The sequence below is a fragment of the Anopheles aquasalis genome, chromosome 3 (assembly GCF_943734665.1).
Source record: "Anopheles aquasalis chromosome 3, idAnoAquaMG_Q_19, whole genome shotgun sequence".
In the NCBI taxonomy this organism is placed as follows: domain Eukaryota; kingdom Metazoa; phylum Arthropoda; class Insecta; order Diptera; family Culicidae; genus Anopheles; species Anopheles aquasalis.
The window spans coordinates 23,628,148-23,644,095 of NC_064878.1; the positions used below are offsets into that span (position 1 = coordinate 23,628,148).

Below are 15,948 nucleotides of genomic sequence, written 5' to 3' on the forward strand. Positions count from 1 at the left end.
AGTAAATCGCGCTGTTCGAAGTGAAACGTGCCCCCAAGTGATCCAGTTGAATATCCGGCATTTGAAGGTAGATGGAGGAATTGTAAAAACTAGTGAAAAAGGTGTCTCACTCAATCTTATCGCGAAGCATATACACGTGACAAGCGGAGGGCCTGCTGGGGCTCCGGCAGATGACTTGATGCGGATCGATTTAACCAGCCGAGAGCGAGAGCGAGAAGTGATAAGACAAAACTGAACGAAACAGTTCCAACCTGCTGCACGCGGTGACCAGCAGAAAAGGGGGGGGGGGGGGGGGGGGGGGAGGATGAGCTCTGCGATCCGCTGCTGACGAGTAATGTATGTTGGCGATTCGGTCGTAATTGGTTTTTCCATTTACGCTTATCATCCAACTGCGTGATCGTGTGCTTCGGTGCTGAAGATCGATCTTTACCACGGTGCGTTGACGTCAACACGGAGCACACGGTATTGTAATTCGTCAGCACGGAGTTGTTCTCAATCGTGGTTTCGTAGTAAGCAAATATTCCAACAAATGTCCTTCCAGCAAATCACTCAGGATTTTATCTGGTTTCAATGGTATTATCATTGCATCTGCAATTCAAATACGAAGCGCTACTCGATTTAAAATCGAATTCGGTCGGCTTCTATCGTTTGATAAGTTCCCTAAAGGACCAGCAACCAAGGTCACGCTACCCTCTTATCGCATAACTTTGGGAGATTTCGGTCCCCAAAAAGAAATGAACTGGCTGGCTGCATCTTTCGGAAGAAAAAAAACTGGTTTTACCGAGCGCACGTTCAGTTATTTCTCAGACGAACTGTCTCGTGTTACAAGACGGTGTCATCATCGTGAAACGCGGTGAAGAAAGCGTAAAATGGTATACAAAATGTCGCACGTTCGATGAATTATTCAAAGGTCCCGGTGGCGCCCCCCCCCCCCCCCCCCCCCCCCCGGAACGGTGATCCCGAGAGTCTGTTTGAACAACTTCAACAATCTGACTTGAAGCAGCAGTTGAAAGAGGCAGAAAAGAAACAAAACTCATCACTCATCGCACTGAGCGCGCCCTCCCATTAACCGGCAGACTTGGGCTAATGACTTTGACCTTCACGCCGCTACTCAACTAAGTCTCGGGCCGGTCGAACAATTGTTCGATTGCGTAGTAAACCAACTCATCTCACTCATGTACCTCGCTTGTGCCACGTTCTTTTTGGGTTGTTTTTTTGCTTCTCTTCATCTCGAAGCAATAAGCGAGTAATGGGCATCTTTGCGCCATTCGATCAACCTTAGCGCTATGTAGGCTTTACATGCGATCTTATATTGGTTATTGGACATTAGCAATGCTTGGGTAATGTTTGAAAACCTTTCACTGCTACCGATCACCAGGAACCTGGTCCCTGGTGCGATCAAAATTCCCCCAAAATCTTTTCCCCAACCGTTCGTCGGTCATTCTGTCGCTCAAGTCTTTCGTTTTCTTTTTCTCATTCAGCCGAAACTCAACGAGACACCCGAAACAACCACCACTCCCATAAAAAAAACGATCGAAAAAACGAATTTATTTCGCCCGATCCACAGCTCAACACAGCCGATCGCGCCTGTGTGAGTGCGTCCAGTCGATCGAGGCGTGTATCTTTGGGACCCATCTGTAGCGTGGTTTGAGGGTGCTGAGGGTCACGAAGAGCGACGACGACGACGACGACGCATCTCGAAATCTCACACGAATCGGTGTCTGGTTCGAATTCCGGGAGGGGGGAAGGGGAGTGGAGTCAATCGGTTGCCGCGACGACGGCGACCGAACCAGCACAAACAGATCGATCTTCGACCGTAGCGGACGCGTGGTGTGGTGTGAAGTGAACCGTTCACGTTGTTTCGAAAGTTCTTTGCCGCGAAAGTTTTCCAACCGAACAGGGAAAGGGAACAACCGCCACTCGGTTATCTCGGTCAATACTAACACGGCACCTAACGGGACACGGCACAAACGTTTCCACGCAGTTCCGCAGTGTCGGAAGTGGAAGAGACCTCGCGCGCACACACATTGCGCCGTGAGCTAGTGCGCGAAGAGTGCGTGTTTGGATCGTAGCACAGGCATCGGAGTGGAAGTTGAGAAAAGCGCCCATCGACGAACGGGAACAGCAACAGCATGGGCCTTCTATTGGCGATCGGCATACCGGTGGCGTTGCTGCTGGCCATCTTCTTCTTCATGAAATCGTCGAAAGAGATGCCAAAGAACTGGTCACAGTTTGTGTGCGAGGTGCGGATGCAGATCTGTGGCTTCCAGGGGTTGCTAGATGATTTCATCATGCGGTCACGGAACCGAGTCGGTAAGTAACGCGCGCTACCACTTCCACTTCCATCCACACTCGCTCATAGCCTACTCCCCAAAAGCATAGCAACGCTTCAGAAGCAGCAGCCGCGTTTCAGGTTTTCAGCCAACCAAATTCTCGAAACATCGAAATGCCATTTGCATGCATTGCGCCGCTGGTGTGGAATGCAGCATATAAACCAGTGGGATCAATCGGATGTCGTAATGTCGCTGAGGCGCTGGGTAGAGAAGTGAATGGATGGTGGAACGATGATTGCAACATTGACCATTTGATCAGCATCCGCGAGCAACACTTTTTCGTGGTTACGCAATGACGGTAATGGTGCTCATTACGCGCACGCCTCGTGACCGTGAACGAATCGTCTTTCATTGCCATCGCTGCCATGACCGCTTCATGATCATCGATCATCAGCCATTGTGTAGCCGCTGAATTGCAACTCAAGGGTAGCAATGGCACTAGACCATCACATCGTGGTGCTGTGCGTGAAAAGATCAGATGATCGCGACACCGAAACTCGCCATAAAGCGACAGCGTCTGCGCCTACGTCACGCAAACCACAATCTTCCTTCTGTTTTGTTGAGATCGTTTATCACTGTTTATGATTTCCGTTAGTAGCTCGCTTACAACGCTATTTTACGCCTTCACAACACTCTGCGCTCTAATCGAACCACAGGCAGCGAGTGTTAATAGCCTTTTAATTAATGCGGTGCACGCGAGATGCTTTCAGCTCGCCAGTCAATGGGAAGAGGAGCGTGAGCCCAGCGTGACTTACGCGCTTCCCCGAGAACACGTTCACAAACTGGCTGGCTAATCAATCGAAACCATCCCGAAACTGGCTCTGTTTGCTCATGCAGCACGGCTCCACCGGAACACCGGCACTAATCTTATGCTGCAATCGCATCCACATCCACATCCGCATCACGCATCGCGTATATCATCTTCTTGCCACGCTCGGTGGCCCCGTACCCGAAGCAGCGCCACTGCATTCCATGTGGTGTCCCATGTGGTCGTGCATATGCGCGTGTGTTTGCGTACCGGGCGTAATCAGCAAACACCAGACCGCCGGTGCTGGTGACGTAAAAGATGGCACAGGGATGGGCCCTCGGTCTACGGTGTGCGGTCGGATGGTACAATGGTCAGTGGATTTGTTTGCCCAAGTCCGACGGGCCCTGTAGGTGGTCAACAGGCTGTTTGAAGGGGTGATGGGGCAGAGTCAAACACATATACAAGCAAACAGCAACAGCAGCCGATCGATTGGCTCTCGTCTTTTATTGCGTCACGCGTGGAGCGTAGCATCTTGGTGCCAGTATCGTCGCGAGATCGAGCAATACCTTTCTGTATTCGAAAATTAATGCACCCTCGGTCCCAACGAAAGCGACCTTTTACTAATCTTTCAATGGCAATACGGGGGATGAAGTATCTTCTTCTCGTGATCTCGATTTGGCTCATTATCGGGATGAAGATTGGATGCAGATTGGTAATATGGAAAATAATACCCCTGTCGATCCTATAACCGGCCATCACAAAGCATTGGTACGCAAACACTCGAACCCATCGATGGGAGATGCATGGAAATTTTCGGTATCGTTAGCTGCTGAACCTCCGGGAATGAAGGTTTGGGTTTGGGTTCTGAATTATGAGCAGCAGCAGCACCGGAGCATCGAACCTGGTAGCATACTGGAGCCAGCAGAGGGATGCGTGATTTATTATTCCACGCCTCTCTTTCCGTTCTTCATCCCGGCCAATCGATGCGCTTTTGATCGTTGATGGCGCCGCAACCGTCCTGGTGTCCATTCGGCTGGGTTGGGTTGCGGCTTCATGAAGGATCGACAGGTTTTGCTAAATTGGGTTTGCAAATGAGGGACCAACTGGCGGAACCAGCAAACAGTAGCCTCGACGGGGGGCGCGGGTTGCTTTGAGTGCAATTGGGTGGAAAAACGTCAGCGCGCCCATTCATTTGGGTTTCGAATTCCGTAACGACGAACACCCTGGTGCCAATGGTGGTGGTGGTGGTGATGGTTTCGTTCGCTTGCACCGGCCGCATCTGACAAGAAGGTGCGCACTTTAATGAGGCAAATGGTGTGCTCGTGAGGCCAAAGAATAGTCATATTTATTTAACATTTCTCGCATCTTCTGACCATTGTTGAGCTATTGCCAAGCTAGCTTAGTTGATCCAAGAGTCGGGTTCAAGAGCAAAAATGCCTGACGGAAAATCACGTAAATTTCTATTTGATTTTTTGCCCCACATTATTGAAGGGTGTTCAAAAGTGTTCTTAGCATTTTTGGAACTTATAATAGACCCACTGACCTTGAATATGTTTGATTTTTGCTAAATTATTTTAGTGCTTTGAAAAGCATTGAGACACCGTGGTATTGAGCCAACCAGTGTTTCTTATTCCTCTATTATTATTATTTGTATTTAACATTTAATTAGTAAAAAACTTTTCCTGATAGTTCAACCATTCAAGAACAAATATGTAGCATAATTCCACCATTACCTGATGAATGCTGTTTAAATGAATCCATAGTCTAAATTCCGCATAAGTGATGCTGGGAATCTTAACAGCCCAGGCTTTTGTCAAAAAACTTACTGCTACAAAAAGGTTTAAAAACAACATTTTTATAACAAAAATTATTCGATATTGTAAATCCCATCGATGATCGACTGATTGAACCCATCGTTGCATATTCGCTTGAAAATTTCTGTCGATCTCGCAGCTTTTAATCCATTCCTAGTTCCTTTAAATGACCAATAAGTTACTTATCCTGGCCTTATGGACATTTTTATTTCCTTGATTGGTCGTTGGTTAGCTAAAGGTACTTCGTAATAATAGCAACTTTACGTTAAGAATTGCCATACTGGGCCCAGCAGAGGGATGTTCTTTCGAGAATGGTACTATCGTGGCCGAGCGAGGGTAACATGAATGAAAGTTACACCCGAGTTACTTTTAAGCAGGCCAAATACGCGCAATATTATTCGTTACTCGGATTTATTTAGCGTATTTGTGTTCTACAATGTATTACCAAGTTTGAAAAATACGCCAAATAAATCCGAGTAACCTAATCTTGTACGTAGTGTAGCCTCCTTTAACCAGCTCGGTTTGAAATTCGCTCGCAAGGAACAGTTAAAATGCCCCAGGAACACGTGGCCCATACAAGCTCACGACTTGGCGCTTTGTTAATCGACAAAGAAGGGAATTATTCGACTGGTTTCGAAAAATGAATTAAAATTGTTCTTTTAATTTCTTTATTACGATTAATTTCTGATGAACAAACGCGTGTTTCTATAAGCGCTGTAAGCTGGCGATGCGTAACGCATGCTTGGATTGCTCAAAAGTTGCAAAAAAAACATTGCTATCGTTGCCGAGCGCCTGGATCAAAGTTTCGCGAGTCGCCAAATTAAAACTCCCACCAAGGCAATTAAAGAGAAAGTTGTATCTCGTGAATTTATAAAAAAAACAGTAATTAATGAAGTAAAAAATCATAAACCACTTTCCTCACTATAGAAATGTTGTAGCAACTGTATCAAATCAAAGCAAAATATTTTCAAAATGAAAGCTAATACATTGTGGATGTTTTAAGGCAACGTCCACATTTCAAATGAATTATACAAACAGAACTGCGGGCTATTTTCACACAAAGATACCCATTAAACGCCCGTTTCCACCACAACATGGCAGCAGCAGCGCCAACAATGTTGCTAAAATGTTGAAATCACACAGCGTGTCAATGTGCTGCCATGCATTCAATTAACCAAAGTAAATCGTGAAGGCAGAAGGGTAGCATGATGATGATGTGTGCCACCACTAACGGCGCCTCTGCACATACACCCTCTCTCATCCTCACCACCCACATACCAAAAACATTGAAATCTGAGCCGACCAGCTCTTTGGGGTGCGACCGTTTGTTCGGGCTGTTACAAATTATTGACGAAATCATGGTAATTGCTTTCATCAATGTTGCAATACCACCACCACCGCGGCGGGATGCACTTGTGATGCCGGAAACCCAAACCGATGGCGCGGTTTTCGCGGGAAATCCTGGATTCTTTCGGGATGAAATTAAAAACCCGAAAAAATCTCCCTTTTTTCGTGGGAAAAGCATCCCACCCACCGACAGACAACCGGCAGACTACTTGACATCCCTCGTGTGAAAGGTTTTTCCGACAATTCGTTCCGTTTCGGGCAGGAACGTCCGTTTTTGGTGACCAACCGACTGACCGCGTAGCCGACTACTGAGGCCGCTTGGAGTGGGCTGTTGCTCGACGCCGCACGCTCGCCTGAAACATGAATCCTGGTGATTAAACAATCATTTCGAGCCACCACGAACGAAGGGAGCAATTGGAAAGTGAGTGTTTGAAGGGGCCAGTCACCGGCGTGGCTTGATGCAGGTGAAGGCTTGACGCCTGGCATGAAGCAATCACCGTTTCCCAGTCCGCTTGTCCGCTTGTCTGCTGTTTATACCAGCGAACACGTGCTTCTGTGCCCGTCTGTGTGCGAATATGTTCTGACCAATGTTCGCTGTTAAATGCAGAATTAATTGCGCAATTTTCTCCCGTGGTTCGTTATATTTTTATTATGCTTAATTCGTGTCCTTTCCCTCCATTCCCTTCCCTTCTGTCCGTTCGCGCTGGTGACATTTGCTTTCGCATGTCACGATCATTCCTCTCTCTCTCTCTCTCTCTCTCTCTCTCTCTCTCTCTCTCTCTCTCTCTCTCTCTCTCTCTCTCTCTCTCTCTCTCTCTCTCTCTCCGTTGCTCTGGTTTGGACATTGGACGCTGTATACAGCTGGCTGTGACTTTTTCCCTTTGGGGATGTGGTCCGGGCTTGATTAAGAACCAAAAATGCGATCGAGACACCATCCATCGGAGGCTGGTAGAAACGGAAGCAGGTGGCAAGCGTGCAAAACGAGCCAATTTCCATTGCTGCGCCGCCTCAGGGTGTGAGGTTCACGGCAAAAAAAAAAACTTCTCGTCCGCCGTGAACACCGGAAACCAATGAAACCAATTCCAACCGAACGCGCACACAAACAGGAGCCAACCGCCATGGGCACTGATTTTTTTTCCGGCCAATTTGGAGCAACGGAGACTCCGAGGACGACCGGTCCGTGTTCCGGCGAGAAGTAAAGTTGGAACCATATGGATCCGTATCCCTGCGGGCTTATTTTAATTCGGGCCACAAACCACCGAACCCGGCAATTGCATCTCGCTGGGATGCGATGCACTTAGTGGTGGTGGTGGTGTGGTGCTGGAATGCACTTAAACTTGGTCAAAAAAGACCTCAGCATCACCAAGCAAGGATCTTGCCCAACTTGTGGAATTAGTGTTCCGGGAGCCCCGCGAGGCGTTTTAGTGGTGGAATGTGACTTTTGAGTGGGTCGAGCGTGTATTTTCGTTGCTCTAGACGATTATCTAACATTTAAGGGTTCACTTAGATGCCTGGTACTTACTTGTTTTTTGTTGTTTTCCAAGTTTTCCAAGCTAGAGAGGAGTACTAATAAGAATGTTGCCTGTTCCTGGTGTTGCGTTGCCACATGCGCCATCAAACACTTTTGCCTTCGATTTGACATTCGGAATAGATGTTCATTCTAAAACCTGTGTCTGCTAGATCGGCGGAACGAATTGCTAGTTTACACTGCAAGCTTTGATTACATTGGGGAAGGAGTGCGCACTTAATTTTTAACTCGCTCTATTGCTATTAGGAATATCATTTGTTGATAATGCTCATACATTTTGATACAAAATAATAATAAAATACGGGCCCTGTGACCCCACCATAGGGGCAATACAAGATCATTTTATACACATTTTTTATACGAAAACTTTCACTAGAGCTGCAGGTTGAGTAGCATTTGTGCACTTTACCGTTACCATAACGTCGAGGAATGTCGGTTGAAAAGTTAGTTTTTCTTTTCCGTAATTCTGTCCTAACAATGAGTGCGCAACGTCATATAACGTTAAGGAATAATGAGCATAACAGACATTACGAATTTATAAATACGTCCCTATCCGTATGATATCAGCTAAAAAAAAAATTATGAGCTCAATACCAATAATGTTCACCGCAGAGCAAAACTTTACCACAAAAATCCTTTTACCACTACTAACACTTCTACAAATACTATATTGCCTGGGTCGTTTAAAAGGGAAAAGCGCACCCCAATCTACCCCTATCTTTTTTCAAACATTTTCTTACCAAACCAATGCTAGTACTGGATAGTAATACTGCATCGAATACGGTGCACCCCGGAAAATGCACTCCCAAATCCTCGTAGCTGCGGTGCAATAAACTAAATTTTCACTCACTAGCCTACCCAGCACCATAATCCAGCGCAAATCATGTTGATTTGATATTTTAGCAGCTGCGGTCGTGGCCTGCGTTACACTTGGTACGGTTGAAGTGTGAACGAACGTGGTGTGAGTGCACAGGCGACGGCAAAAAAAATGAAGATGAAAAAAACGGGAAAATTGGAATGCAGATTCTGCAATGGAACTCGTGTTTTAATGCGCTCGCACACAGACACACACCCTGATCGCTTCACACCAACGCAGGTGGCGGTGACGAAATTGACACTAGCAAAAATACCAAACAAAAAACCAAAGGAACAGGAAATTAAGGCCTTCCCGGGTTTTCCACAAAATGAAATTCCACAAAAAAGGCTTCTTTATTGGTTCGCCGGCCACCAACACCACCATCGGCAAATCGAAATTTATTTTCAAAAACCGAGCCCAATGTCACTCTCCCATCAGATCCCATCCCGCGTGGGGACAGGGAGTGAGGAAAGTGCACAACGCGAGAGATAGAGAGAGATAGCGAGAGAGAGAAAAAGGAAAAACGAACTTTAAAATTTTTAAATATTAAGTTCCCGTGCACCGTTCCCCCAATGGGGTGATGCGCCATGTCCACCCGATCAGAAGCGTGGTTCAATTATTTTGTTCAATTCCATCTTTTTGTTTTCACCTTTTTTATGTTTTTTTTTTCGGGGATGCATGAAAATAAAACCCATCTCTTCAGTTCACCCACCCCACCAGGGATGGAATGCGTTTTTTTTCGTCGTCAGAGCCTCGATTGTCCCCAAATCGTGGCACAGCGACGGTCTCTGATAGACATTCCAGTGTCGTTCATCAATTGCGCCAGGGGAGGGGAATTGGAATGAATCGAACGGACTGTCGGAAAATCCTCTCCATTCGGTGTGCGCTCGGTGTCCACACCTGCGCTTCTCCGTGTATTTGCGGGCGTTTATTTGGATTCAATTATGGAGCGAGCGAGTAAAGTCCTAGCAACAGGGAACACCGGCAGCAGCAGCAGCAGCAGATGGTGCCATGCCATACCGTATCGTGCCATTGCGGTCATGTTATTAGTGACGGCGCTATTTTTAATCAGTGGCAACAGCTGCGCTACTAAACCCCTGTCCTGTCACTCCGGTGGCCGCACACTGGCCCAGATCGAACGGTTGCTATTGCTTTGTGTGCGTAACGGTATAGTCCACCGGATTCCGATCGCCATTTTGAATCAACCAACAAAACAGACTGAAAAAAAAACAACAACTATCGTTTGAAGGATGCTTTCGCGTCTTAGATCTTTATCTTTTAATTTTTTCTTGTTTTTTCTTTCGCTCCCTCAACATTTAGAACTCTACAAACAACCGGGAAAGATTGCTCTCATCACCGGCGGAAACCGTGGCATCGGGTTGCGGATCGTGAAGAAGCTGGTCGAGTGTGAAATCGAAATCATACTAGGTACGTCACATCACGGTCCCGGTTCGAAGCAAAAACAAAAATAATCATCATCACACCTCATTCTCGCTCCATCCATCCGTTAGGTGTTCGCAATCCGATCGATTCGCGGAAGGCGGTCGAAAAGTATCTGGAACATGCCGGTGTCCAGCTCGCCAGCTGTAAGCTTCACTACGAGCAGCTCGACATCGGCAACATGAAGTCGGTGCGAGAGTTTGCTGCGAAAATTAGCACCAAGTTCGAGAAAATACATTTACTCATCAACAATGGTAAGCATGGCCCACTGGATTGCACGTCGCAGCTCACTTGATTTTTTTTTTTCTAAATTTTTCCATCCCCCTGCAGCCGGTGTCATGAGCGTACCGTTCAAGCTGACGGACGATGGGTTCGAGTCGCACATGGCCATCAACTACTATGGACACTTCCTGTTGACGCATCTACTACTGCCCAAGCTGAAGGCCGCCGGTACGCCGGACTGTAAGGCACGCGTCGTGAACGTTTCCTCGTGCGTGCACAAAATCGGTGAAATCGATTACAACGACATCAACAAGCTGTAAGTTGGAAGGGAGAGTAACCGGAGTGGCACTCTGCGCACTCTAACACCGCGTTGACACTCTTTGCAGCAAAAACTACTATCCGGCCGACGCGTACAACCAGAGCAAGCTGGCCCAGGTACTGTTCGCGAAGCATCTGAATCTGGTGTTCGAGGAGGATGGGGTGCCGGTGCTGGCGAACTCGCTCCACCCGGGCGTCGTCAATACGGATCTGTTCGAGCACTCGAGCACCAACTACATTCCCTGGGTTCGGGCGCTCCTATTCAAGAGCCCCGAAGAGGGCTCCCGTACCGTCGTCTATGCGGCCATCTCACCGAAGCTGGAATCACGGGGTGGATGTTACTTGAGCAACTGCCGGGAAGCGGGCGCCCATCGTCACTGGAAGAACTCGGTACAGTGTGAGAAACTGTTCAAACTTACCTGTGATAAGCTCGGCATCACCGATTTCTTCCACAAGCACTAACACGCGGATTGTATGCGGATCCGGCGCTTCGCAGTCAATACAACGGTGGTGCATTTACCGGTGGTGCATTGTTCGCGGTGCACCCGTTCCTCTTTTCACGCCTTTTTTCATATCGGTATTACGGACGGTGAGCTGCTTTCCTGTCGCGGCAGGAGGTGACGAAATAGAGAAAACCAATAAAGCCAATGCTGTACTCGAGTGGATAACTGTGGCCCATCACTTGGTTGCTGCTCTGTTGTTGTTATTCTAAAAACGGCGCTCTTGAGGAAAATATAATATAAATATGAGGCAAAATCAATATTATTTTTTAATATTCTCACGAAGTACTTAATAACTCACATTTAATAACTCACGAAGAGCGTCGCTAGAGAAAACAAAACGATAAAGGGAATAAAGGTGCAACAACCTTATCTAAATCCGGCCAGTCCGGTCGCACCGGCCACATCCTCGTCCACACATACTGCACACATACTGCATTCACTTTAACGTAATCGTCACCACCATTTAATAGTATCGTTTATTATCAGAACCATCATACAGTCAGCGTTGCATTCGCTGCCGCTGCTGCTGCTGCTTTATCGTATAATATCGCATCGCATCAGTTTTGTTTTTTTGGCAAATATATTTTTTAAGGAGCAGCTTTCTGCATCCTCCGCCGTCATCGGACGCACACATGACCTTGCTTTTTTGGGGTATGTACACAATGGTGGCTAAACTGGCGCGGAAAGAATTGCCCCCCCCCCGGGTGCAAATGCACGCTACACTCATTCGAAGAGGGGTGGCGTATTTACATTGGAAGGAAGGGAACTGCATCGTAAGATTGATTAAAGAGAAAGTCAAAATCAAATGAAGAAATGTCTCCACAGCAACAGCACCACTCGGAAACGGAGTATCCCCATTTACTATTTGTTGCGTTTAGCCAGGCCTCTGTCCTTCCCTTCCGATTTCTAATTATATGACCTCCGAGAACTCACTCACTCGCTCGTTCGCTTTCGTTTTACAAACATTTACTCAGAGAAGAGGAGCTCTAGAAGACAACGGACTACACAATGCTCATTGCGAATCGTTCAAACTTGACTATAGCGGAAGCGTATCCTGTTCTGTCCTGTCTTCATTCCTAGTATCGTCAATGCGTTCGAGTTTCCCTTTTCTTCCTACCACTAACACACATGCCCTGCACGCCATGAAAGTGGAAAATGGAACCGAAAAAAAGGGGAATGAAAATACAAAAAAAAGCACAGCAACGGCTACCGTTTGGCCAGTTTTATCTAAACTAGATCCCGGCGATGAGCTTCTGTTTCTAGCCTTGCATCCTTGAATGGATCACCTTCAAATGAGAAGTCTCCGGGTTCCACCTGGGCATCACGTGCGGTGAGGCTTTCCACTTGCCTTTCCTCACGCTCCCTTACTACACTCGAGCGAAGCGTTCAAACACAATAAAGTAGCATCGGTTTCCGGTTCTCTCCGAGTGTCTCCGTCCACCATCCCTCCCGTCGGGAAGTCGGGATGTCATAAGTCTATCGCCTCTTTCGTCGCAGCATCGTTGCCGTCGCTGTAGTCGCCGTCCTCGCCAGCGACCGGATTACGAATGGAGCATCCTTAGCGTGTGCCATCCAATCTGCAGCAACGAAGGCACCATTATGACCGCAAACCTCAGCCAGCTTGCTGCGTGTAGACCTGCCGAGAGCCGAGCACGGTGAAGAGAAAGAGGACACAAGGATAGAAAATGAGTCCAGCGGTGGATCAGGTGATTAAATGAAACAATAGAGCAATGGAGGGAGGGTGTGCGAGACGGAAACAAATTATGTTACAGCGCGCTGTGGCCCCGGAAGTGACCCACACACTTGACTGCCACAGAAGTTGACCTTTGGAGCATATTGGTTTGACCAGTGGCAGGGAGGTCGAGTTCAAGAACTCATTCCACCAACACCGGGACCGGTGTACCGGTGGAAGAGGCCTGAGGTAAGCGTTCAATATAAGATGCTCGCTCGGAGCCACTCGGACAGGGCTGGATCTAATGAACTCTACCGCTTTCTTCGCAGCAGTGGGGTGGATTGGACGATTTACGATTTACTCCCACTCGATGATACCGTCTCACTAGCATGTCTTTTGGGATGTTGCAATTACAAATATACAACTCATGAAAGTCGCTTCAAGGGTTTGCCAGAAAAGTTGCACGAAGCTAAAGGGAACGCTTCCACGCTGTAAGGGTGGCTTTGGTATTAATTTTGTTTTGTGACACATATTTTTAACATTTTTTCTTGAATGATGATCCTTTCAAGAATATTGTTTAAAATTTTTAAAACAATCGTAGCAAAACTGACAAAGTTATAGATTTTTGAAAATCCGAGCTTCATACAAGGCTCCATGCAGCTCGCTGCATTCAAGAGCGTTTCCCATCGTACCGTAAAAACTACTGGAACAACCGATATGAAATTTTTAACACATAATCTACACACTATTTGCCAGGTAGCCCCATCAAGATTTCATGAAAAATGTTGATACTTTTTTTTAAACAATTATGTAAAACTCGCTTTTTTTTGGGTTAGATCGTAAAATGCATTATTTTTGGATCAAGTGTTTAACAAAGTGTCCCAAAAAATTGACCAAATACACTTGAACACTTGCTATTTATTATGGCATTTACAAAACCATGTATTGGTAGATAGATTTCCCCATATAAATCCGTTTTTGGTCCAACCGTCTTTACTCCGATTCAAAAGACTTGCCCGTTAAAGTGACGAACCCGCTTTGATCATAGTGTGATCATTTTTTCAACTTCAAAAATCTGTCAAAAATCGAAAAATTGGAAATTTAACAAAACATCGACGAGGCTAGCTGGATAAACTTATAACCTATTGAAAGAATATTGATTTGTATTTTTCTGATGAGCCATCACGCAGCTACGATTGGCACCGGAAAAAGTATCTTTTCGCAGACGCACCATCAGAAATTTGATGCCATGGATGAAGTTTTCAATAACTCCTCTTAATCCTTTCAAAAATAAATCTCCAAATCAGAATTAAATATTCTTGAAAAGTTTAATAGCTTAATATGGCATACACTTGACTTGAAATAAAGTTGAATGGTTACTTCACAAAAAATCTTCAAAAATGCGCCAGAATTTTTGGCCAGAAATTACCAAAGCGCCCCTTTAATCAATTATAGGCCCTTGAGGTGTCAGAACTCCATCGCTATGGGATTTAAGACACTCCCAGACAGTTGCTCCCTTCCTGGAATGACTGATTAGGGAGCAATTCGGAGATATTGCTCAGCATCCCAAGTTGTGTGGCTTCTCTCCAGGGGGGGAATTGTGGGATTAGTGAGCGATTGGTACACAATTAGGGAGCGAATGCTCTCCTGGGGACCCCTTTCCTTATCCCTATAAATTGATTATGGGATTTAAGACACTCCCACAGCCACCTTACATCTGCTCTCCCGAAACGTCCTCGCCAGCTAGAAGAGAGACTCACCTAAGGTCACCGCAGTGCCGGCGCCATTATGGTACAGTAGATTCTCGTTCAGAATCTCCTTAAAGTCCAGCACGTTCATTATCTCATCCGAGTCCACCGCGTTCGACTGCTGGACGGTTAGGACACGCGTGGAACTGGCGGTTGGCCGGAGCCGTATGACGGACGGAATGGCCTGGGCCACCTGGCTTGGCGGTTGCCTTGCTGGTCCATCCGGTGATGCCACGACCAGCACAGCACTTGTTGGCCGCTGACTGCTCTCCTTCGCCATCGTCACCGTCGTCGTCGTCGTTGTGGGTATCACGCTGCTCGTTGGTAATGCTGTCGGTGCCAGTACCTTCGTTCCACCGGTCGACGAAACCATTCCGAAAGGATCCAGTATGGAGTTCGATTCCTCGAATATCCTCGAGTTGCTGCTGGTGGTGTCTGTGCAGGGGAGAAGTAGAATAAAAGTAAAACCCAAAGTTGTAACCATTCTAGTTGCCACAAAACACGCGACTCACCGACAAAGACCGTCTCCTTCGTACGCCGATACTCGGTCCCGGGGATCGTGAGGACACATTTGATCACATCGTCCGCCTGCAGCGACTCGTACAGGACCAGCTGTATGCTGATCGAACTATCGAACAGACCCTCACCGGTGACCGGAATTTCGTTCACACTCCCGTTCTCCAGCCGATAATCGTTCACCCAAAGCGACAGTTCCGGTGCGGGGAAGATACCGTACACGCTGCACAGTACCGTCACCAGATCGCTCAGATTGCGGTAGTACTTCAGCACGAAGCTCGATTCGGGCACTGGAAATAGAGGCGCAGAGGAGAGGGAATTACAAAAATCCAATCAAGGCACCGGCCAGCGGCATTGCGTACCGATTATGAACAGGTCCGCGGACTTGATGTTGCCCGATTGAAAGGTTTGCACCGAGCAGCTGTACTTGCCGGCAAACTCGGGCGTCGGATGCATTAGGGCCAGGGCTCGGTGCTTGTGCATGGCCTCGGTACCCCGCGTGAACGACCGGTTCACGTGATCACGCATCCAGTTCAGGCTGGATGGGCTACGGTACGGGGGGATCCACTGGTAGATCGGAACATCGTTGTGGAGCCACTTCAGCACGAACCCCGTCTCGTCCGGCTCGATGAAGTACTCGCAGTCCAGCACAAGATGGTGCGAAGGGCCGGCTTCGGTCGACCGGCTGCCGCTGAACGGTTCCTGGGGTGCTGGTACACCGAAGGGTATGTCGGGATCACCATCACCCCGTGTCCGGTGTCCTGGTGATGATGGATGGTGGTTCTGGTGGTGCGCCTGAAGGTATTGCTGGTGCTGGTGCCGATGGTGATGGTAATTATCGAGCACGTAAACCCGGGGCACCGATAGCTTCGTGATGTACACCGAGCTGGCATCTGGAGTGTG

At 47.4% G+C, this 15,948-nt stretch overlaps 2 protein-coding genes across 4 annotated transcripts in view; one reads left to right on the plus strand and one right to left on the minus strand.

The window, feature by feature from the left end:
- Positions 1-11,274, plus strand: LOC126575024 (dehydrogenase/reductase SDR family member on chromosome X). 2 transcript variants are annotated; one of them, XM_050235505.1, is made up of 6 exons: positions 1-67; positions 1,482-2,313; positions 9,947-10,054; positions 10,138-10,320; positions 10,397-10,604; positions 10,675-11,274. In XM_050235505.1, exons 2-6 carry the CDS (start codon positions 2,133-2,135, stop codon positions 11,066-11,068), a joined length of 1,074 nt encoding a protein of 357 aa, XP_050091462.1. In that variant the 5' UTR covers positions 1-67; positions 1,482-2,132; the 3' UTR covers positions 11,069-11,274. The 2 variants fall into 2 exon arrangements, with proteins under 2 accessions (XP_050091462.1, XP_050091463.1); XM_050235506.1 differs by having other exon boundaries at positions 24-67; positions 1,821-2,313.
- A 359-nt stretch (positions 11,275-11,633) lies between these two features.
- Positions 11,634-15,948, minus strand: part of LOC126575647 (uncharacterized) — a 29,943-nt gene continuing 25,628 nt past the window's right edge. For both annotated transcript variants that reach the window (XM_050236451.1, XM_050236452.1), the window contains 4 exons: positions 15,408-15,938; positions 15,042-15,335; positions 14,542-14,964; positions 11,634-12,745 (listed from right to left, as the gene is read on the minus strand). In XM_050236451.1, coding sequence (XP_050092408.1) covers positions 12,651-12,745; positions 14,542-14,964; positions 15,042-15,335; positions 15,408-15,938 — 1,343 coding nt within the window. In that variant the 3' untranslated portion in view covers positions 11,634-12,650. The remainder of the gene's footprint in view (positions 12,746-14,541; positions 14,965-15,041; positions 15,336-15,407; positions 15,939-15,948) is intronic.